Raw genomic sequence first — 24,100 nt, forward strand, 5'->3', positions numbered from 1 at the left:
CAGTCCCGATGGGGGAGGGTTAAGAGCCAAACCTCCTAAGCCCCCCTTAGCTACTCTTTCATCAGGCTGTGCTCGTAATGGAGGTCTCGGCATGATAGCACCTCCAGGGCAAGTCCACCCTTTGTTGAATAGAAGTTTTTGGACGGCAGGATTTCATGGGAAACAGTGAGGAGACTTTCACGCTGTTTTTCATTCCATGAACTGCTTTTTCTCTCTCCAACTGGGCAACCCCACTTTTTTTTTTGGCCCCTCTTTCCACTGTCCTCTTTTCTCTACTTCCGCCTCCTCGCTGGAGTTTTGAACCAAAAGCTGGCACTCTAGCTCCCCTCTTTGGTTTTCAAACGTCGCTGGGTTGTGCAGATTGTTGTGTCTGGAGCCTTTGGAGCATACAGTGAAAGCACAGACTGTAGCCAGAGCTGGATTCATGGCCTTTTCTCTCTCAACCCCCCCCCCCCCCGTCCTTACTGCCCAGCCCTGTTCTCTCACTGCGCCGGCTCTTTTTGTGTTTAGTCATGGGCTCCTGTCCCAGCCTCAGGTTTCATTAATTATTAATGACCCAGGGGGTGGCGGGCCTCTTGTGACTCTTAAGGTCCTTGACCCTGCTGCCTGACCAGGCTTGAGCTTTCTGTTGTTTTCTCAGCTTCAGTGGATGGTGACCTCTTCACTGGAGTCACAAGGAGAGTGGAGGGAGCACAGGTAGGACGACCGTGACGACGAAACTCCAAACTCTGAACGTCTTCAAAGTTGCTTTTAATCACTTACAGACTCATGACTGCTTTCTGCCCCTACCTAAAATGCTGCCTGGGTCACAAGACCATAATTTGTGGTTTACATGAAACATGTTACATCATTTGTTCAGTGTAGATCCCAAAGGAAAGCTTTGAAGATCAGGAGAACAATGGTGGAGTAATAAATCAGGAAAGTTGCCTTCTTGGTGACATTACACAGCCGAGACGAACGGGACGACAAAGAGGAGAGCCACGGAAAGCAGAGAAACCTGGCTATCTGACAAGCACGCAGAAACGAACCTTGGTTAAATTAAATGTCCTCAAGGCCAGTGGCTGTAGTTAGAGAGACAATGGTTAAGTCAAACTCAGGGAAAATGTAGAGGAAATTGAAAGCTGGAAGAGAGGTTGCATGTTTTTATGCCAAACGCACAGCTGTGAGTTGGCGCAGCCAGCTGATCTGCACTGAATTACTCGCTGTGAAAGAGCGGAGAAATGGTGCAAACCGGATAAGAAATGACAGTTTGTGACTGAAACTGATTTGAACTTGGATAAAGATGTGAACACGTAGCAAGCGATGAGGGTTTGATGAAGTCCGAGAGCTGAGCCAGAAGAAGCATCTCCTCTTCAAATGCGATGGGCAGCTTGTATTTGACGTGTGAACCTGTGCGTGCACCTTTACAATGTCGACCATTAACCAGAAATTCAGTCTGTGATCATCCTGACAGACCGGCTACCACAGAGCGGATATGAAAAACGTGGAATTGGCCAAAACGTCTCAAAATTACAGCAGATGGAGACGTCATTGCTGTCGATTTTAAGCCACGCGGCTCAGAAAACAGGCCCTGGGCTGATTATTTTCAGAGCAAACAAACAGGACTTTGGGGTGCTTGTTGAAGCGCAGCAGGGTGATGGGAGGGAGGGCTGGAAGGGCCTGCGAGGCATTCCTCTGCCTCTGTAAGGTATTCCTGAGGATCAAGCCAATGAAATTGGACAGTGGAAAGACTGTTTTGACAAGCTTCGTTTGAAGCTCCGCCGCTGTTATCCATGGCTGTCTCTTGGCTTGGAGACAGGGATTTTCAGAGGACGTCACACTGACACTGCCATGGAGGCAAACAGGGCCCTCAAGACAGTGTTAGGCAAAGTTCAAAGAGGAACTTAAATATACAGTTATATACTATATACTGTTAACTAAAGAAGAATTAATCTATGACACGTTTATACCAACCTGTTGATGATTGCCAGAACTGAAAAGCTGTCAGACTTTCACAATAAGCTTTTGAGCTAATTAGATGAGAAACACAACAAAAAGCAAACAGCCAGGAAAACATATTTCCTTTTGCTAACCTTGTTATGGTGGTTTTACAATACTGGCAGCAGTTTCTCAACCAGAGTATGAGCTACAAGAGTTTATAAAGGTCGACATGTATCTTGATTTTTCTTCAGAATTTGCAGCTGGAAGCAAATGCTTGAAATGCCATTGAAATAAAAGTTAGAATCTTGTCAACTTTAATTAAATGTGGCCCAGTTTTCATAGCTGGCAAGTCATCTTTTCACCTGCAAAACCAAAACCACATGGACTCGACTGTGTTGGCAACAGCTGCCTCAACAAAACATCAACTTTGGAAAAAAGTCAGAGAGGAAAATCAATCAGTCGGTGTTTATGACAGTTGCCTGCAGTCTGCGTGATTCAAGGTCATAACTGCACTTGTTCAACTTCACACGGTGCAGGTCGGATTGAACCACACAAACGCTTTTTGACTCAAAGCTTGTGTCACAATCACATCAGTGGCTGCCCTCTGCTTTCACCATCAGTGACAATGTGTTCAGCAATGGTGCCATTGCTAGAGCTCAACACATAAATCAGCTGGCAGATTAGTTTATACTTGCTGAGTTTTAGTACCAAAGCGAGCAAGCATTCTGTACAAGCTGTCATGAGTCGAGTTTGAAGCTAAATCTTCACCCTTCTCTTACATTCAACTTTTGGAAGATTTATGTGTCGGCAAGTGCTCCTGATGTTCTACATCTTTCGGCCCATTTTGTGAACGTGTCTTTCAGCCATAGAACAGGCACCGTGGGGCAGATGTGTGAAATATTGTACACCTTTTGCTCCATACTTAACCAGCAGCCATTGTCCCCAAAACAACGGTAGGCGATAGGGTTTCGGTGCCGTGGAGCTCCTGGACCCTCCAGCACTGCTCAGGAGAGTCAAGAGGGGGGTGAAAGGTGATCCATGTGGTCTAATGTCATTTTCATACTCTCACTGTGGCCCCTGGGTCCTGTGTGAATAGACTCACTAATGCCTGAGTTATAAACCACGGACTGGGTTACTGGCAGGAGAGGATTTGGATATAAACATTGTCAGTGCTGTGTAAAAATAGGGTAAAGGGACTCTTACTAATGTACAAAAATACACACTGTGTTGCAGAGGCTTAGCCTGAGTTAGCACACTTTCACAAACTTGTGGAGTCAGTCAGACCTTTGACCTCCGGACTGCATGTGCAGTTGATGTGCTCCAGACAGTGGAGAGGTTTGGTTGTCGTCGGGGAGTGTGGAAATGTATTTCCAAGAGAAAGTGAAATGCAAAGGAATGTGGAGTGCACACATAGCTCTGTGTGCATTGTTGCAGCAATGTTGGGACACATTACTGTACTCCGCCAGGACTTAGGGTGCACGTTGTTCTGCAACCTGACCCTCTGTAGCTGTAACGACCGTGACGTGTGTCTGTGTCTGCACAACACACAGGTGGCTGGTGGCACCGAGCATATGCTGTCATGTGCTAATGTGTGTTTGCATGTGTGTGTGTTCCTTTAGGGGACTGTCAGGGTGTTGGGGACAGTTAAGGGAGCAAGGGAAGCCGACAATAAGCCGAGGACAGATCCTGGCGCTTGCAGCACAGCTGGCCTCGCCCTCGAGCGGCCCCCCAGACGCCAGGCAGCAGCACAGCCTTGTTTATAATGGGGCCCTAAGGTGGACAGAAAATGGCCTCACACAATAACAGGTCCGACAGAGGATAATGCACGGAGATCATAGTAAACCTAGAAACCTAGAATCATGTATCTCCGCCAACCAGTCAAGTTGCATTTACATCCATGTCCGTCCAGACTCATCTAATATAAGACTCTGAAGGAATTTAATAAAAGGTATTAAGTGTATTTTTTGGCAAAATGGAAGTTCTCACTATATCGACATGTATGAGACATGTATGTTTTTCCAGAGGACTGATCGAGAGCTTCATCACATGGAGCAGTGACAACCACCTGAAGATCAATATCAGCAGAACCAATCAGCTCATGGTGGACTGCAATGCTTCAAATATGGATGCTGCTGCGAGGAAGCTAGATGCTGAAGAACTTCACACACGTTCAACTCTGCAGCACAGAAGATCTAACAATAAGCACAGTTTCAAGGTGGACGCCCAAGATTAGAGTCACTAATTCAGCATCTGACCAAATGTGAAATATGGCCACAATCTGCCTTCTGTTCCTGAGTTATGGCCAGAAAAGTGTTTCTGCAGAACATTTTGATGTCACAGTGAAGCTGGCCTTTCACATTTGGGATATAAAATGTCATCACTTCATTGTTTCATCCTCTGAGACATGTGTGTGAAACTCTTTCAGGATTAGTCCATGAATTCTTGACTTATGGCCAAAAGTGTGTTTTGTGAGGTCATGGTGACCTTCGACCAACAGAGTCTAAATACTTCATCCTCGAGTCCAAGTGGACTTTTGTGCCCAATCTGAAGCAATTCCCGAAGTCTCTGAGATAATCCCATTTATGAGAATGTGAGGGACAGACAGACAACCAGAAAACAACATAATGACATTTTCATTTCATGAAATCTGGACATGCATGTTTGAATTTTTATGGTGAAGCAGTGCAGATACAGTTTTCAGGTGCAGGTTTATTTAGTCTATCAGACAAAGACTGCAGACGAGACACTTTTTTCAGGTTCACGGTTTGGGATGCTATGGTATTTAGTTAATTTCCTGTTTCCTCCGATGCTTCACAGCACACAGCCTGTTATATCCACAGATAATTGATGCTCTGTATGCTCTGGAAATGACAGTCATCATTATGTCACTCGCTGTGGCCATCTCGGTGCAGCAGTATAGCAAACTGGAACTTTCTAAAATCTCCGAAAGACATCCTTCACGTAAAATTCCACAAATGTCATTTTTACAGCATCTGGGGCTTTGAGTAGGGACTGCTGAAAGCTGTTTGCTCTGTGCATGAAGGGTGAGATAAACATGTGCATCTGTGGAACGATGTGCACACTATCCATATCCTGATATCAACCATAGCAGGGGCTAAAAGTAAGGACAACTCAGCCTCTGCTGCAACGATTTCTGCTTTTGTTTCCTAAAATGAGATCTGTCTCTCACAAGTCGTCCAACTTTTCAGAAGTGCACTGCATGGCTGGAATACTCTTTAACCAAAGATATTCAAGTTGCCCATCCTTAACCATTAGCTGACCTTTGCACAGAGAGGAAAATTACGGTGTCCATGATGTGATATTGTATCCTTTCCTCCAAAGGAATGCAGCCTTTACATTATTCATGCTCCCAACATGTAATTTGAATTTCAGACTTCACGCTTGCTTCAAGAGAACGTTTGAGCCTGTGTTGCGAAAGCCTTTCCCAGCAAAGAGGGAGGACAGAAAAGCCTTTAATTGCTTAATTTTGTTCTATTGGTTGCCCACAATGATGCATTGCACACTAACTACAACCATCCACAACAGTAGATCATTTTCTTAATTCTTCTAATGTGCAGAACAAATCACTTCTTGTGCAAAAGCTCTTCTGTGACCAAAGGCAGAGGGATATTCTCTTGTTTATCACAGATACTGTTCGATTCCCGGTCAGGGAACATGTGTTTAAATACAGGAGGAAGTTGGAGTGGAAACTCCAGCAAAACAACTTGAGAGAGGTTTGGAGTGGTATGAGGACCATTACTGGCTTCAGGACGGGCGGCAGAGGAGTTGAAGGCAGCATTGACAAGGCAAATGAACTGAACTTGTTTTTTAACAGATTCGATGCTTCAGGCCTGGCTCATGCTGCCTCTGGCTCCTCTGCTGTCTGTACTGGGCGACCATCATCACCCACTCCCCTCTCCTCCCCTCCTTCTCCCTTCTCCTTCTCCCCCTCCTCCTTCTCACCCCCCCCCCCCCCCATCTTCCTGTGTGAGCCCTCTTCACACCTCCGCAGACTGCCAGACTATCCTCACTCACAGACCGGAGGATTACACCACACCTCCCCTACCTGTCACCTCCACAGTGTGCTTCACTGCAAACCAGGTGAGAAGACAGCTGATGAGACTCCACATGAACAAAGCTCCAGGCCCTGATGGTGTCAGCCCCAGGGTGCTCAAAGCCTGTGCCCCCCAGCTGTGTGGAGTTGTTCAACACGTCTTCAACATGAGTCTAAGTCTCCAGAGGGTCCCCATGCTGTGGAAGACGTCGTGCCTCGTTCCTGTGGCAAAGACATCACGGCCCAGAGACTCAAAGGACTACAGACCTGTGGCATTGACCTCCCACATTATGAAAACTCTGGAGAGACTCGTCCTGGAACAGCTCCGGCCCATGGTCAAGCCACTGATGGACCCCCTCCAGTTCGCCTACCAGCCCCGACTTGGAGTTGAGGACGCCATCATCTACCTGCTCAATACCCGCCTGGACAAGCCGGCGAGCACTGTGAGGATCATGTTTTTTGACTTCTCCAGTGCATTCAACACCATTCGTCCCGCTCTACTGGGTGACAAGCTGACAGCAATGCAGGTGGACACCCCCCTAGTGTCCTGGATTGTGGACTACCTGACTGGCAGACCACAGTATGTGCGCCTGCAACACTGTGTGTCAGACAGAGTGGTCAGCAGCACTGGGGCCCTGCAGGGGACTGTTCTCTCTCCCTTCCTCTTCACCCTCTACACCACGGACTTCAGCTATTGCACAGAGACCTGCCACCTTCAGAAGTTTTCTGATGACTCTGCGATAGTTGGATGTATCAGTAAGGGCGATGAGGATGAGTACAGGGCTGCTGTGGACAACTTTGTCACATGGTGTGAGCAGAACCATCTGCAACTAAACGTGGCAAAGACTAAGGAACTGGTAGTGGACCTGAGGAGAACCAAGACACCTGTGACCCCTGTTTCCATCCAGGGGGTCAGTGTGGACATTGCGGAGGATTATAAGTACCTGGGGGTACACATGGACAATAAACTGGACTGGGCTAAGAACACTGACGCTCTCTACAGAAAGGGCCAGAGTCGTCTCTATTTCTTGAGGCGACTGAGGTCCTTCAACATCTGCCGGACTATGCTCAGGATTTTTTATGAGTCTGTGGTGGCTAGTGCAATTCTCTATGCTGTTGCGTGCTGGGGCAGCAGGCTGAGGATGGCAGACGCCAACAGACTCAACAAACTGATCCGCAAGGCCAGTGACATTGTGGGGATGGAGTGTGACTCTCTGACGGTGGTGTCAGAGAGGAGGATGCTGAATAAGCTAAGGACTATCATGGACAACGCCTCACACAAACTTTATGATGTGCTGGTCAGTCACAGGAGTACGTTCAGTAAGAGACTAATACCACCAAAACTGAGGACTGAACGATGCAGGAAATCATTCCTGCCTGTGGCCATTAACCTGTACAACTCCTCCCTCTGAATGGCCCTGGGACTTCACTGTCACTGTCTGTTCTGTTGTATATCTTACATTTCAGTTTTTGCACATTTATTTCAGTTTTTGCACATTCAACATTCAGTACATAGTACATAGTAATTCTAATATATATTTATTTTGCACATCCAATTGTATTGCGGTACATTTTATATTGTTGTACATTCATTGAGTGGTTATTTCTGTATATTTGTATATTTCTTAAAAACATATATCCTTAGTATTAATATTCTGTTTCTTTTATATTGCCTTTATATATATATATTCCTTCTCGTCCCTCTTTCTAATTTTTATTCTAATCTATAATTCTGTTTTGCATGGAGCACTGCTAAAAACAATTTCCCCGGGGATAAATAAAGTAATTCTGATTCTGATTCTGAAATAACTGTTGAATGTCAAACTGAGTGTCTTACAGCCTCTGTCCCTCCTCCAGCCAGTCCTCAGTTAGATCTTGCACGATCACCGACCTTCTTTCCTAACTCCCCTTTAATTCTTCTCTGACTAACTGCCTTCCTCTCTTTTTTTTATTTCCTTTACCTCCCTACACACAGACAGACAGACAGACAGACAGACAGACAGACAGACAGACAGACAGACAGACAGACAGACAGACAGACAGACAGACAGACAGACAGACAGACAGACAGACACACACACACACACACACACACACACACACACACACACACACACACACACACACACACACACACACACACACACACACACACACACACACACACACACACACACACACACACGGTCCATTCTAACAGCTAAATAATCTGCTGGTGTGTGTGTATATTTGTGTGTGTTCTCCAGGCTCCCACAGAGGAACAATGTAGCTCCCAGCCTCTCAGCACCACTAAATCACCCAAACTGTATGAAACCTGGCTGGGTGAGTGATGATCCTGCATCCTTTCCCTCCTCTGCCTCCAATAAGAGACTCAAATATCATCTCTGAGAACACAGTTAGGGATGATTTTTCATCGCTGCCTGACACAGCAATGTCTTTTCCTGCATGTATCAACATATTTTTCTCCTCTTCATCTGGGATTTATGCAATTCAAAACAACGGGGACAGTGATGGACTGCTGATTTGGGGGACCAGGGGCCAAAAGACACTATTTCTGCTCCGACTGAGAAACTCTTTGATTCCACTTCTACCAAACAGCACATTCTTCAGATGAGCTTTCCAGAGTTGCCCTGCAAATCCACATTTCGGTCAGACTGACACAGCAGCTGAAGCTATGGTCAGCAGATCAAAGGGAACTTGGAGAGGTCAACTTCTTAAAACCTTCTTACACTCACAGATTGAGACAAGATCCTGAGAGAGAGAATATCCTTTTTTCAAATTGCTCAATAAGGCCTATTTCTGGGGTATTTGCATCACCGATGGGTGCTTTTTCCACTGATGATTGATACTGGGTTACATCCATGCATCTCTTATCCAAGGTGTTTCATAAAGGCTACTGACATATGAGATACATTGCACCATATAAAGCCAGGCTTGTCATGCTTGGCTTGCACTTTCTGCATGAAACATTCCCAGCAGACTCACACTTTCCTCTCTGACTTTTATTTGTTTAAATACTGAGGCCATGTCGATATTTGTCACATCTGCTGTGGTCATGGATATTACCAGCTGCTTGCAACTTAAGTGAGACAGGACAGTAAGCTTATTCTATAATAAGTTACTCGTATTAAAGTGCCCAGAAGCCCCAGTGAAATTCTGTTTGCACAATCAGAAATTCTATTTGGTTTTGGCTTTATTTTGTAGTAAACAGCCATTTTTTTTCCCCTTTGTTTATACTGAGTGCTGGGGACACCCAGTTGGGGTATGGTTGATGCTGATGGGTGGAGGGTATCACAACTGAAAAAAGGGTTAGACTGTAATTATGGAAGCCAAACAGTCATTTTACCTCCCCCACCTCCTGTGAATAAAAAAACTTTTTTCATTCGTATAACGTCCCTTTTGTGCTGAAACATATAATTTCTTCAGTAGTGCTGGCAGGCCGTGACCCCGGCGTTTGGAAACCGCTGCTCTAACAGATTGAATTAGGAATTTAACAGCGACTTTCAGGTTGAAGTGCTGGTTTTTAGCTTTCAAGAGTCAGTACACAGAGAAAAGCTCATATCCTCTCACCTGTGGCAGTGGTATTTAGCCCTGCTCACAGACTTGGTGAAATTGTTGCTCTGAATAATTCACTGCCCTCGCTATGAGAAGATTTCCTGGTAGGAAGTAGCCCCAAAGAGACACTGCTGCTGATTTTATTTACAGTTCACCTCCAATGAATTGGCCATGTGAGAAAGTATGTTTTTTATGAGTGAGAGTTGAGGGAGTTTGCACTGACCACAGATGAATGGTGCAAGTATTGCACAGTCTTTTATATATAGTTCCAAAGGGTAAAAAGGGCTGCAAGTACAATGTGGACAAATAAGGACGTGAGCACCTCTAAGCACAATGTCCTAATAGTTTTACTCTGACTGCACTGGGACTAAATGAGTAATGGCGCAGGATAATTTTCAGGGTGCAAACGAGCGCCACATCACGCTTTGCTTTTTCAGCCTGCATAATACTCCTTCAGGACCATTATTTTAGAGCATTAATGTCTTTCTGAGGTGAGATCAATCTTCAATCTGACAGCTAAGTGGAGCGATCAGTCGTATTTACTAAAGCAGCTGCTGTTCCCCCATGTGCTCTTCATTACAGACACACATGAAAGTAAGGGGGGTGATTTAGAGTCGAGGGTGCTCCAGAGAGTTAGCACCAATAATCTACTCAGAGGGACTTTATTAGCATTCACGTTACCCTCTCCTATTGATTACAGCAATGAGAGGGGGGTTCCAAAGTAGCTGTTTTGTTGTGCTTCAACATCAAAATGATTGGGCTTTTATGCCAAGGAGGACCACATTCGATTCGAAGCGAGGATATGCACACAAGTTGGATGATTCAAACTGACATTTTTCAGAGTTATTCAGCCAAAGCTCTTTTTTCCCAGAATTCCTGCTTCCTAGCAGTCTGGAATAATCAAATCCATCCACCGGTGCAGACACTTGGCAGAATCTTCACAGCAAAGATTTTACTGTGAGCAGAAATTGCCAAAAACAGCTCCTCAGTCCTTCTTGCTACCATTTAAAGCATACTGCCTTCATGACTATAAGTGGCTCTCTCTGCTTCTCATTTTTTCAGATCTGAGAAGTGATTTTCTAACTTGGAGACAGACTGAAGTGCGGGGGCTCGTACATGAGGTAAGGCAGGGAAACAACAGCTGGAGAGCTGCAGCTCAACAGCAGCCGTTGAGGAGCAGCCAGATAACCTCAGGTTGTAAACAGCACTGGCCCGCGCCTCGGCAGTGAGGCAGCTTATCAACTGAGGGTCAACATAAGGTCTGAACACACGGGCCTCCTCGTCTCAGCACGGTCCTGCATGGGATGAGATCACTTGCAGGCGCTGCGCTGGCAGTAAGACTGCACTCGTATTCATAGTAGATGTCAGATCAGAGCCAGATGAAGAAAAACAAACAATAACAAGTGCAGGGTGCCGGCAGCAGCGCGAGACCAGGAGTCTGAAATGTGGCGGAGTGGAAGGAGCTGCTCTTCACAGGGAATGAACTTTTTATTGCTCGGCTGCACAGCCTTTCATATTTGTCCCTTTTCGCCCAGTGACACATAAGCAAATGCAATATTCCAGCAGCTTTGCGTGGAAGCCGACAGAACTAAATATAACGGTGAAAATCCCGCGGAAACACAAACAGCCAAAAACTTCATCAAAAAAACTGCAGCAAACAGCCGTGGTTTTTACAGACGAAGATCTTTATGAAGTCACCATAAAATATTTCACTGCATGTCATGACAGCTTGCAGGTGGCAGCTGTTCGTGTGCTGCAGAGACTCTATATACAGCGCGATGAAGCAAACAAGAGACAAATCGGACAGCTCATTATGAGTGCACAATGCATCATTGTGCTGCTCTTTCACACTTGTAAAACTCCTGGAAGTTGGCATCTGGCTCTGCAGTGTTGCTCAACCCCCTTCTCGCACATTTGTACACATGTATCAAAGATCTTCAGGGATCGGGCTCGGAATAATTCGGCTGCATCTGCTCGCGCTCCCTCACTGAGCCACCAGGCCTGAAGCCAGATTTTTTGATGTTCAGGACTGGAGGATCTCAGTGTACTGACTGCAGGCTGGAAGGTGTGTGATGCAACCTCACAATAATCACTAATTCTATTTTCCCATAAAACTAAAAATGGTCAATAGCTGTTTTGGGAAAGCATGTGTTAAGTTATTTTTAAGACTTTCTTCTCACTCCTAAAACCAAAACAATCTCAGCAGAGTCCAGCTGCTGCAGAAATCAGACTTTTAATCGTAAAACATGCCGTGTGATTCCCAGAAAAGCTACTCAGCCCTCTCAGGTGTGAGCTTGCCTTCCTCCTGCAATATGATTCAGGCCATGGATGAGGAGGATAAGATCAAAGCCTGCGGGAGACAATATCTGCGGTGTCCCAGGGATTGACTTGATAGCGTCTCTGTTTGTGATGCATTGTTTGGGAGCGCAGCAGGGTGATAAAAGCCATACAAGTGTGCGGACAGGGAGGCGGAGACGAGGGTTTCTTCTCTGTTTGCCTCCATTACTAGAGTACACATCCAAACACAATCATTTGCTTGCATTGTGTGAGGATTACTGGTTGAATGGAACGGGCAGGGATTGGTCCTCGTCCAAGGCAAGACCTTCCCCTGGAATGACATGCTGTCCACTTCCATTTGGTTAAAAAATGTCGGCTGCTTCACTGATTATCTGCATATTCAGGAAGTATGCTGAAATGGTTGATAGAGGGATGGAGGTCGGTGCAAATTTACAAGACTGTCCTCATGAATAGAGGCTTAAAGGGTCCATTCTCTCTTACCTCTGGTGGTTTGAGGCAATACAGATGACCTGCCTCTGAGATTTCTGCTTAAACTCAAAACAAAGGAGCTGAATTGCACTGAAAGTTAGATTTATTGTAAAGCATCTTTGGAGGACAAATAAATTCTCTCTGTGAAATCTCAAGCAATTTCTGTTGAATACTGAGCAACAAGGACAGTTTCATGCAGCCGATTCCACTGAAATCCATCGACAGATGAAAACCATCTACACTGTTAGATACCACACAAGGTAAGTAAGAAAATCTGTGTGAACTGACCATTTAAGGATTCAGAGTCTTTGTCGGGACATGTGGCTGAAGATGTAGGTGACTTTCCCCAGCACGGCCTCAGTCTGGTGGTAAATGAAACTGTATGTGCTGGATGTCAGTGACCATGGGATGGTTGGGGCTCAGGGGGGTCCATAACTTGCAGCTCCATGTGCAACTCCTCCATGTCCACTTGTCAAAGTGTCCTTGAGCAACACACTGAAGCCCAAATGGGCTACTGATGTCCAGGCCAGTGCCTCCTGAGTACGCTGCTTCGCTCTGAAATCTTTAGAGTTAAGATGCTTTTGTGGGATAAAGTGGCCAAAAGTTTCTAGCCATGTTTCTTTGTCTTATCAACCAGACTCATAAATAACACACACACTCTTTTTCATGTGCTCCTTAGAATGAAAAATATGTAGATGAGATTCCAGTCGGGACAATTTGCTGCTCTGGTGGCCTTCGTGATTATGAGCGTTCCGATTGGCTGGACTCAGACCTGATGACAAAGCTTGATGGATGAAGGAAATGGAAATGCCAAGGAAATGAGAGCTATCTGGGGTCAAGGTGAGGCTGTGGCTCAGGGCAGTGGTAGGAGAGAAGGAGATTGCTTTTGGTCCTTCATTGAGAGAGCGGGGCTGACAGATAAGCATTCGCATGCCTCATTTCAGCAGAAAGCAGGATATCACCATGTGGTGAAACAGAAGAGTAGGAGGCATGCCACTGATTAGGAAATAGCTTGGGGGGCTTGACTCATAAGCTCAGCAGAGCAAAGCTCCTCCATATTTGACACTAAATGAGTGTATCACTTCTGGCATTGCTGGCAAATGCCTTCGTGCTGCTGAAGGAAGCATATGAGAAATCTATTCAAAGGTGAATCTGTCGGCAGTGCGCCATTTGAGGGAAGTAAGAAGGTGTCAAAACAGAAAGGTGACATGACTCCGCCACAATGATTTCTATCTGTCAGGAAACCACAGTGAAGTTTAAAATATACCAGCTTCGTTTGAAAGCTTGCGGTAGAGTTTCAGCTGATGATTATTTTGGATAAATGATTAATCAATTGGTCTATGAAATCTAAAAAAACAACAGCAAAAGTGTAAAAATTGGAAAAATGGGGAGGAAAAAAAAGAATCACATCTCAGATGCCAAACTTGACATTGTTAAACTGCTTGCTTTGTTCGCTAACACTCCAAAACTCATATATTATTCAGTTTACAACAATATCAAACAGAGACAAGCAGCAAAATGTCACATTTGAGAAGCTGAGCAAGTGACAAGAGAAGAAAAAATAACAACAAATGATGGCTGTTTACCTTACAGAGCAGCAGCAGCACTAAAAATCTTATCAGCCATGGACTAAATTTAACAGTATTTGGCTGATGGTAATTTCCCACCCACCCTGCTCAGTGGAAGACAGCTTGCAGGCACTGACGGTTTGCATATTTACTACTCTGCTCTTTATCTAGGGAACAAAGATAAGATGTGCATACAAAAGCCAATGCAAAAGGATTTACACACACTTTCAGCTTTCCAGCAAAACAAGAAACCAAACTCCTGGGCTAATAATTAACTCTGCAGACTCAAAACTAAACACTGACATTGAGCGAACATGAAATCATGTAGAAAACGGTCCAGGAAATGCCTGCAGACGTGAACAGGCTCACACTGACCGATTCGGCCGATGTGGACTGGCGGTGTTGAAATGTTGAAACGTTGCTGCAATGCATGCATGACAGTTTTATCTTTTATTGTCAAAGGATGATGAAATCTGTCTGTGAGGTGATCATTAGTAACAAAATCAATGAGTTTAATGATCCATTGGAGCACAAATCAACATGTGGCTCATCATGGCTGGCACAACTTCAAGCTAAGGCCGTTTCAAAGGGAAGCTTTTGTGTTATAGCATTACACTGGATCAAGGCATGTTTTTCTGCTCTTTGCCTGATGTGCTGTGCAGCTGGATGTGGGCGCTGACCAAGCCTCTGCTCACGTAGAGGGACCTGCCTGGACTCGGCTTCAAGGTGAAGCAACGGCACACCTGAGGGTGGAGGGGCGGAGGGCGGGCAGCTGCCGGCTCTCACTGAAAACACATTGCCATATGGCCAAGCAGAGTCTGCCGGGACAGACCGCAGACCATTTTCCATAATGTTATAACACAATAACAGCAGCTCGCATCAGTGTGAACTTTGCTTTGCACCCACTGATATGGCTGTGTGTCATTACTGTATTCTTAACTCCTTTTCTTGCTTTTTTCAATACTAAAACTCTCATTTTCTCAGCTAATGCATCATTCGGTCTATTAATTGTCCAATCACAATTTCCCAAAGCCAAAGTTGACATTAAATGATTAAAAACCCAAAGATATTTAGCGTGTTGTCATGGAAAATCAGCAAATATTCACCTTGGAGGAGCCTGAAACAGTGATATTTTGACATTTTTGATTGAGCATCACAATAGTTTTTAATTAACAGACTAATGATTAATCGACAAATTGTTTCAGCTCCAAAATATTTAGTTGTTCTCACAGATCTAATGTGGTCAGCTGATCTGACACTTTGCTGTGTAAAGTGTATATTCTGAGACGGATGCAGGTTAGCAAAACACAGCAGATCTAATCTCATCCTCACTGCAAACACACACACACACACACACACACACACACACACACACACACACACACACACACACACACACACACACACACACACACACACACACACAGAGTGTTCTTTATCAAAACGGAGGCTTTCACGGAGTGAAATGAGAAGGACAGGACAGGACAAGAGCGCAGTATTTTCATTCTTTTGTAGATTCCCATACGCGGTTGGAGATGTGCCCGCCCGCCGAGAGCACCGCTGGGTTCTGCACCCAGCTCAGCGATGGCATGGACAGGCTCAGGCATGCGGGACACAATCTGTGACATCGGCGGCAAAAACCTCAGAAAGGGCAGCTGTGTCTCTGTGCTAGTTTTTGGAAGGATTAGCTTATGGTTTGAAGCACAGAGGGTGCCGTACAATGTGCAGACTGTAAAGCCTCTAGAGGCAAATTGGTGATGTACATAAAATGTATGTGATTTCTTGTATGGCATAAAATCTGGCAGGTAATTTCCCCTTATCACACAAAACAAAACTGCGTCCATCAACAGCGATGCCTGGTCGGTTCCAAATCGGGAAATCAGAGAGGCTTACCACACCACTCAAAAACACACATTTACATGTCAAGATTTATATTTCTTTAAGTGTCTAAGTGCTTCTGAGATCATATGTGACAAAGTTTGTAAAATTTGGGGGTTTTCTCTCCGATCTAGAGTCCTTACTGTATTAACTAAATATTGTAACTATGTTTCTCCGTGCAGATCTACAGTGCTTCTGTCAACTTTGCATTTGCGGCGCCTGCTGCAAGTCTGTCTACCCTGGAAGTGAAATGGAAAACAGTTTGAGAGAAGCAGTAGATTTCCAGAGACTGGTGATGCATTTACAGGCTGCCAATAGTGCTGTTTGCATATTGTATTTCGTCATCTCAGTGCCAACTGTCTTGTCTCATAGTGCCTCGTAAAAAAGTATGTCAGGACAAAATGTCAACTGCAGATTTCCAAAATAAGACTAAAATATCGAAGAACATAAAAATCTAATTATTCATCGTATGCATCTTTTCTACATGATGGTAACGCTGATGCTGTGTGTGCCAGCCCAGTACAACTGCTCTGTACATATGGCTCATGCAGAGGGAGAGTTCAAACAAACAAATACCAGCTTAGTGATGGTATGAGCAGGCTCGGGCATGTGGGGCTAAAACAGCGACATCCACAGCAGAACCCGTTGAATCAGCTGCATTACTGAGAGCTTCACAGCATTAAGTCCATCCATTATCAGGCTGCTGCGGGTCTCATCATCCGCCACCGGAAAAAAAACTACAAAGCATGCATCAAATATCAGGGCCACTTAAAGTAATGATCCACTGAGCAGGAGATGCAGATTTTAAAGCTTTGACATACAGTTTATAGTGTTTTTGCTGTAAGGCAACTGATGCAAATAACACACTTCAGTTTCATGTCGACGCTCACAGTCAAAACTAGATTAGCAGCAGGGTGAGGTAGACTGAATGTCCCTGCGTGCTTCCTACATGGCATTCTTATTGATAAGATAACTATATGCTGAGTAGATTCAGGTTTTTATCGCGCCGATCACCTCTTCTTCTTTTCTCATTTATTTGTGGTCCTTGATTTGAAAAGTGCAACATGATTCACATTTACTAACTTATGATATCACAGAAATCTAAATTTAGGAACTGACGCAACAATGTCCAGAAGTGATTCGGAGGTTTTTGGGGTAAGTTTGGTTTCAAGCCTTTTTCCAGGTAAGAATGTCAAGTCTTTCATAAAGTGACTCAAGTCCCCATTTTTGTCTTAAGTCAATAATCTGGCTGCATTTCTTTCTCTTGCATCATCCTCATACTGTACATGTAAGACTCTCAATCTGACTAATGGAAAACTCCACAAAAACAACCTAAATTTTAAAAAAGAAAAAACATCAAGGACGGACACACATGCAATGTGTACTATATATACCGAGTGGACAGAAGAAGCAGTAATTACAAGATGAATAATAACAAGTCAAAGCAAAAAGAGTAAAAACAGCAGACAGTATTTACACACTTAATTCTCCACCGAGTCACCAGCTGTGGCTTTTACAGATTTCTAACTACAGACTCCGTATGCTCCTGGTTGTTTGAGTTGCATATGCATGCTGTGCATCCTGTCATGCTGTATGAGGTCCTTATTGTCCTGATGATGACCCACATTAAGCAAAACCTCTGCTGCATGCTCATCTCTCCATTCTGATACTCTGAGTTTCTTGTGTGCAAATAAACAGAAAACCCTTCTTACTGAGTGACCACACAACTGACCATCAAAGACAAAGGCAAGTTAAACGTCACAAAACGGGATCTTTGTTCTATTTCATGATCAAGACATTTTAAGGAATTCCTTCATAGCAAAATGAGATGAAATCAGTAGGGCTCTGTGGTTGCTTGTTTGGCCGTTTGTCAAGGCAGCGCTCAAAGCTTGTTCATTAAAACAGCGAATTAAAATGAGTGTCGGTCAAAAGCGTCTCCCAGCTGGAATTATATTGCACACACTATAATCAATCAGACCAAAGATTCAATTTAAAAGCAATCAGCATTTGGTGGGTTTTCTTGAATCAATAGTAATCTGATGATAATTTTGACCCGTGGCTGTTCTTTATTTTTAGTCTCAAATGTTCCTGCTCCCTCAATAGACTTATGGGAATGAGTGCCAGGCATGCTGGGGATGCTCCAAATCGCTGCCATGGCTCCACACACTACATTACCCAGCAAAATGGCCTTACATGTCCTTTTTTAAAGCCATGATGTCAGGCAGCAGCACATTCTGGGGTCAGATCAGGCTTAAAGAGTGCTTTTGATATGAGAGATGGAGCGCATAATGTCTGGGAATTAATTAGTTAAAAGCATCCAGCAAAGCGTGCAACAGGCCTGCTGATCCAATAGGCTTTTATACATACAAGTGAAGTGTCAGCAGGGGGCAATAATGATGGGCGTAAAGCCCAAAACTGCAACTGTCACCTGAAATGTTTCTCAGCAAGCTTGAAAGTCTAACTGGACTTTGCATATTCATTATAGCTAACTTGACGTGGCATGAGAACGCGTTCTTTTCAAGCCTCTGTGAGGCAAAACATGAGCCTGACACGGTGGACTGGTGTGTCCATTACATGCTGATGATAACCAGGTTGCACACAGACTCAGAAACAGAACTTAGTATGTGCACAACTCATTCCCTTTTGTAAATAACACAATGCAATTGGCACAACCATTTAGCATCAATTCTCCTTTTGTTCAAATCAACAGCTAACTGGAGCCCTTTTGATCGGAATTGTTGTTTTTTCTTAACTGCACCAGAGAGGGGGCATAATCAAACAAATGGGCTAAAACACAGCAATCACTTCTACGTCGCACTCAACGTCTCGTGGTGAAGAGCAGTAATTAGTCCCTCAGTTTCATGCTCCCTGTGTCCCTGCGAGCAGACAGAAATGGCCCTGCAGAAACAATAACGACAGCAGATTTACTCCTTCACATGGTCAGCTGAGAGCCACTCATCATTTACATTTATCATATCTTGCTCTAAACTGGATTTAAGAGGTACGTCTGAGCTGACAACCCCCACTTAAAAACTTCAAACATGTTCTTACACTGAGCTTTAAACCTCATCCAAATCCCTACTGGGAGTTTCCACCAGAAATGCACAGTTTGGTGGCCCAAACGACAAAAATAACCTCCTGTGTGCCTAAATATGCCTCCTCTGAGTGTTTATACCTTTTATGAATTTATGGCAGCGCTTATCTCTCCCAAACCTCATGATAACAGTCTACCTGCCATATGCCACTGAATACAAGTCATAAATCTATTAAGTAGTGCTATGATTAGATCATTCTCCAGGCTCGGAGCGTGAGCGTCAGATGGGCAGTTGTTCAATGGTGTTTTGTCGTCACAGCTTGTTTCTTAACCTGGCAGCTGAGGACAAGAGAATTCAGAGGCTGTCAGCAATAAAAGAGAAATTGGAAAACCTTCCCAGTTGCACGGAGATAAAAGCTCTTTTGGCTGCAGCGATTCAACACTTGACCTGCTGCGTCTGCGTGTTTGGAGGCTCAAACTCAAACAGATTTTGAAACAGCAGATTCTTGTGCCGTTTGTCTCTGCTGAGTCCTGCGGAGAAGAAAGTCAATGCTCTGGTTTTTGAGCGTGCACGTGTTTGGGTTAGGGGAACTAAAAAGGGATCACAGAGCGAGGACGCTGTTGCAGCTTTGAAAGAATGAAGTCAGCATAAAGTCAACTTTTAAGTCACATGTTTGAAGATAGATGAAAACTACACCGAGTACAAAGCAGAGTCAGAAACAGAACGATCCTCTGATAATTATACAGCACAGAGATGCTCCTGCACCCCTTGCAAAACTGATGTCATGCCTCATGTCGACCCAGTAATCAAGTGAGTCAAGAGGAAAGAATGTCTAATAATGGAATAGTACACTCTCGCTCAGACTGATCAAAACAGCAGTTTTCATACCGACGGTCGCTGTCAAGGGGTGGAAACAGACAATTACTGTTTGGGGTTTCAGGTGAGAAAGGTTTTTCTCAGCATTCGTCAACTTGGCACAATGCAACACTTGTCAAATAGTCTGAAGCCGGAGAAGCATGAGTTGTTAGCCCTTTTTAATTTGCAACAGGATGAATTCTGCTTTGATCCTGCACACAGTAGCTGAACAGGCTCTATGAGTTCTGAACTCACAGCTGACGATGGATTCTGAGATTTGCAGAAAACCAAAACCAGAGGTTCTGCCCGAAGGTCTTCAAATATTGAACTATTTTCAACTTTTTCCTATGTGCTCTGTCAAAAATCACTTTAAAACGTGTCAAGGTTTCCCGATTTGTGTGTGATCATACTAAATGTTCACCCATGAAGACATTGTCCCAGTTGAAAAGCATCTTTAATGTTACTGATGCGGCTCCCACTTTCCCACAGGTGCTGGTGACAGGTGGGGGTCGAGGGGAGTGGGGAAGAGGCCTCGCCAGCGTGGCCGGCTGCCACAGTGGGTCAGGGGATCATCTTCCGCCCAGCTGCTGATGCCCTGTTATCCCTGAGCCATTCATCACGGCTCGCTGAGAGTCAGATATGTTCTGCCCCCCGAACCCTCCAGCTCCCAGCATTCCTCACTTTCCCCTGTGGCTCTTCACTGCTGATAGCTGTCAGGGCTGGGCTGATGTACCCAAACACCCACCCACCCACCATGCAGTTTGCATGTATTTGCAAAGCTGCTTTGAATCTCTTTTAAGAACTTAACCCCATGTCACTCTTCATGTCTGCCTGTCTGATGTCTTCACTGCAGCTGAGTCTTTAAAATGACGGCATGCAGTACTGAACTTAAAGGACCAGACTGTGTGATTGCAAGTTATAACTCTAAGTACAAATCATGGATACTTTATTCCTTTGCCAACCACTTTGTAATGCATGCTGTACACTTTTAGATCTTCTTTAATCTTTCCATGCAACTGTTGGCTTCTATTATTTTTCTGTATGAAAATCATTTAGCAGACCCTTGAGTCAGCTGTAGTTGCGTAATCCATCACTGTGATCATCAAGCCTGCATTTAGTGGCAGTAACTTGCCAAGAAATGAAGCAACGCATCAGACAAAGGCAGGAAAGAAGAAGACAACAATGTCTCTCCTGTATGGGTTTGCCCTTTGACAACTTATTTAGTGTACAACATATCAGGCAAGCTGAAGTAACCCACTGCCTGACTGCAAATACACAGCACTGAGCAATGCTGAGGTTAAGGAAAGATGAAGTCAGAGAGGGGGCAGCGCTAGCACACATATTGACAGACCCTTAGGCAGGTGGACAGTAGTTAACTTCATGTCATTATTGATCAGCTGATTCGAGTGATTGATTGAGTCAATGTTGATGGATTGGAGGTGAGTTGGTACAAGCAAGGTAACAACTGGCCTGCAGGAGTGTGGGGGTGGGTTACTTCAGTACAGTTAAAGCGATGGCTACGATGTTTCATAACAGCTGAAGGAGGTGTGGGTTTTTTTTATACATAGTCGCCCAGTTTTATAGGCTAAGAATAAACTGTCTGAAGTCCCCAACCAAAATGCATCAGCAGATACTTGATGATGCTCTGCCAGGCCTGTGGTTCAATCACCTTCACTTTTTGCATGTTTAACTGCCTTTTTACCTTCCGTGAAATGAAACACATCCTGATCAGTAGGGTGGAGGTCAGGTGACTGGACCCAACCAATCAAGAGGTTTCCACTGCTCTTGTCTGTATGTTTAGATCACTATCCCAACAGTTTGATCAGAGTCTCACAGCGTTCACCAAATATGGACATAGACAGCCTAAAATTAAAGTGGAAAAGTCGACTCTTTAACCTCAGTTCACCTTCATTTCAAATCCAACAGAGCGAAAACAATGAAACACATGCTGCTTTGCTGTAACCAGCCCATAAACATAAAGGATAATGTAAAACAGGCATGTAAGAATCTTACAACAACCCAAACATACACTCTGATCAGAGAGACCATGCCAGGGGGACAAGTCAGGAGCAGGTCATACTTCAGCGTCTTGCTCAAGGACACTTGAACACAATGACACAAGGACAGAGATGCCATAGACACACTGGCTGCCTGAACCTGAGACCACCCAGTTACTGAGGCAGTCTCTGCAGCCGACAAGCTAGCCTGCCGCCGGTGAATAAACAGCCGAGATCTATGACTGTGACAGATAAGCCATGCATGTACAACAGATGACTGATAAAGGCTAATTTTATGTGTCTAAAAGATGTCGTAAAACGTCGTGATGATGCTCAAACATGGTTACTGATCTGCAGAGACTGTAATTTTATAGTTCAGTCAGCATCACTCTGGATTAAAGGTTAAAATACTATTGTTGAGAACAGAATTTTACAAAAACACTGCTGATGTTAGAGTTTGACATCAACAGTCTTCAAATGCATCATAAATTAATTAAATTAAACACTTTCTCTGTTGAGTAATAAAAAGTGTCAAAGATTTGCATTTTAATACAGCAGCAGCCACCGTAGAGAACTGCAGCCACCCCAGGCAATTCAAAAGTTACAAGTGGATAGATATAATTTGGCCTAATTAGACTTTTAATAAAAAGAAAGAACTTAGTGTGCAATGATACAGTTTAAGTCAATCTAGTCTTTTTTGTAAAGAATTTGGTTATTTTTGTGAACAAAACTGGTGAATATCTGTAAAAACCTGAGGAGGAATGTCGAAACTTGCAGGACAAATGCCTTCTTTCATCTTTCCTAAATGAAGCTGTGGCTTTAAAATTCATTGTGCTTTTTTGACAGTTGAGAAATGTGCAGCATTTGCATTTCCCTCCAAAAAATACAAATGCAAAGTAGGAGTTCAATGGCTGACCCTCCACAGTCAGCCCAGCCCCCTCCCAGCTCTTACCACATTGTAGCAGGACTTCTTGTCTGATCCAGTGAAGTGGTATGGGTCCACCGTGTTGCACCTCTGCATGTACATCTTGAACATGTTGTTGATGTGTTTCAGGGACATGATGCAGACGGCTGAGTTTGGGGTTGGCTCCGGAGAGTTCGGCTTTCCCCGGGCAAAGGCGGCGAACAGCACGTCGTCACCTTCCTCCACTTTCAGCTGCCTCTGCAGTTCAGCGTCGCTGCCCACCTTGGTGACGTGTGCTGCCTGGAGGATGTTGAACACCTTCACATCTTCCGCGGAGCGTCGCCGCCTTTTGTCAGTGCTGATGCATTCAAGGGGCATCTCCACGTAACGGCGGAGAACAAGGTCCGAGGAGCACATACGGACTATGCGGGTGTGATAGGCCTGGGAGTCCCTGTTCACCCGCTGCACGGTGAGGAAGTAGGTGAATGGTCCGCTGTGAAAGGAGTAAATGTATCTCAGGTAGTAGTTTCCACGTAGCGATGGAATGAGGTCCATGTATGAGCGGTTGGAGAAGAAAGTGAAGCCGTTTTGGCTCGTCTTCATCTTCCGCAGGGAAATGGTATGGGGATGTGGTGCGCTGCCCGTTAGGTTTCCGACGCCTGGGATCTCAGAGTTCCCGACAAAAAACTTGATGACGTTGCTCTCCACATTGAGCACCTGAGAGCCTGAAGGGCTGACCACAACATCCGAGTCGCTGGGTTGGCCCTTACCTTGCCTCGCCTTGTCGGTGAAGCAGTAGACCTGTTCGTCTACGGTTTTCGGGCTGAGGTCGTCATCCAGGACATGACGGCGGCAAATGCCATTGTCTGCTGAGCCGCAGCTGTACAAGCCCTTGTCATAAATGTTCTCCACCACCAAGGCGATGTTGTGGTTGTCCACCCTTCCACCGCTGCTTATGCTGGTCACTTTCTGGCCACAAGTCTGGTTTGCAAGCAGAGGCCCGGTGTGGTACTCTGACAGCTTGGTGAGGTTTGGGGCCAGGGCGTAGATTCTGTTTACAGCCCCAACGTAGATGATCCCATCTAGCGTCACCATGTTCTGGATGGGGAAGTCTGCAGTGAACGTCGGGAGCTCGTATGTGACTGAGAGGTTGAGTTTGTTGGTTTCGGGTGATTTATCACACTGGGTCTGTGCACTGGGGCACACGGCCCACAGCAGCACGAAGGCAGGAAGTGAGCGGAGATTCATCCTGTTCCAGAAATAAGAGACATGAGAAATGAGTTGGTAAAACATCCCTGCTGGAACACAAAGAACTTAAAAATTCATCATAGATATCTTCGAATAGGTGGCCTCAATTGTTTGCAGCGTGAATGTGTGGAATCTGTGCTGAATAGGAACCACTGAGGAGAAACAAGAGGGACATCAAAATCCCTTTTTAGACTCATAAATGGAGCAGTGTCAGTGTATAAAACCAGGGTTTACTCACTTCACCACAAGCAGTGAAATCATTCCTACTGAAGTGACTGGAGGCTTCATAGAGACACAAAGCTTTAATATCAGCCTCCTCA

The 24,100-nt window shown here is 44.8% G+C and overlaps 1 protein-coding gene across 1 annotated transcript in view; it reads right to left on the reverse strand.

Moving 5' to 3' along the window:
* met (MET proto-oncogene, receptor tyrosine kinase) overlaps positions 1 to 23,780 on the reverse strand; it is a 64,079-nt gene extending 40,299 nt beyond the window's left edge. Inside the window, exon 1 of the mRNA XM_070972827.1 lies at positions 22,581 to 23,780. Coding sequence (XP_070828928.1) covers positions 22,581 to 23,780 — 1,200 coding nt within the window. The remainder of the gene's footprint in view (positions 1 to 22,580) is intronic.
* Positions 23,781 to 24,100: the final 320 nt, after the last annotated feature.

This window comes from Chaetodon trifascialis, chromosome 10 (assembly GCF_039877785.1).
Source record: "Chaetodon trifascialis isolate fChaTrf1 chromosome 10, fChaTrf1.hap1, whole genome shotgun sequence".
Classification (NCBI taxonomy): Eukaryota; Metazoa; Chordata; class Actinopteri; order Chaetodontiformes; family Chaetodontidae; genus Chaetodon; species Chaetodon trifascialis.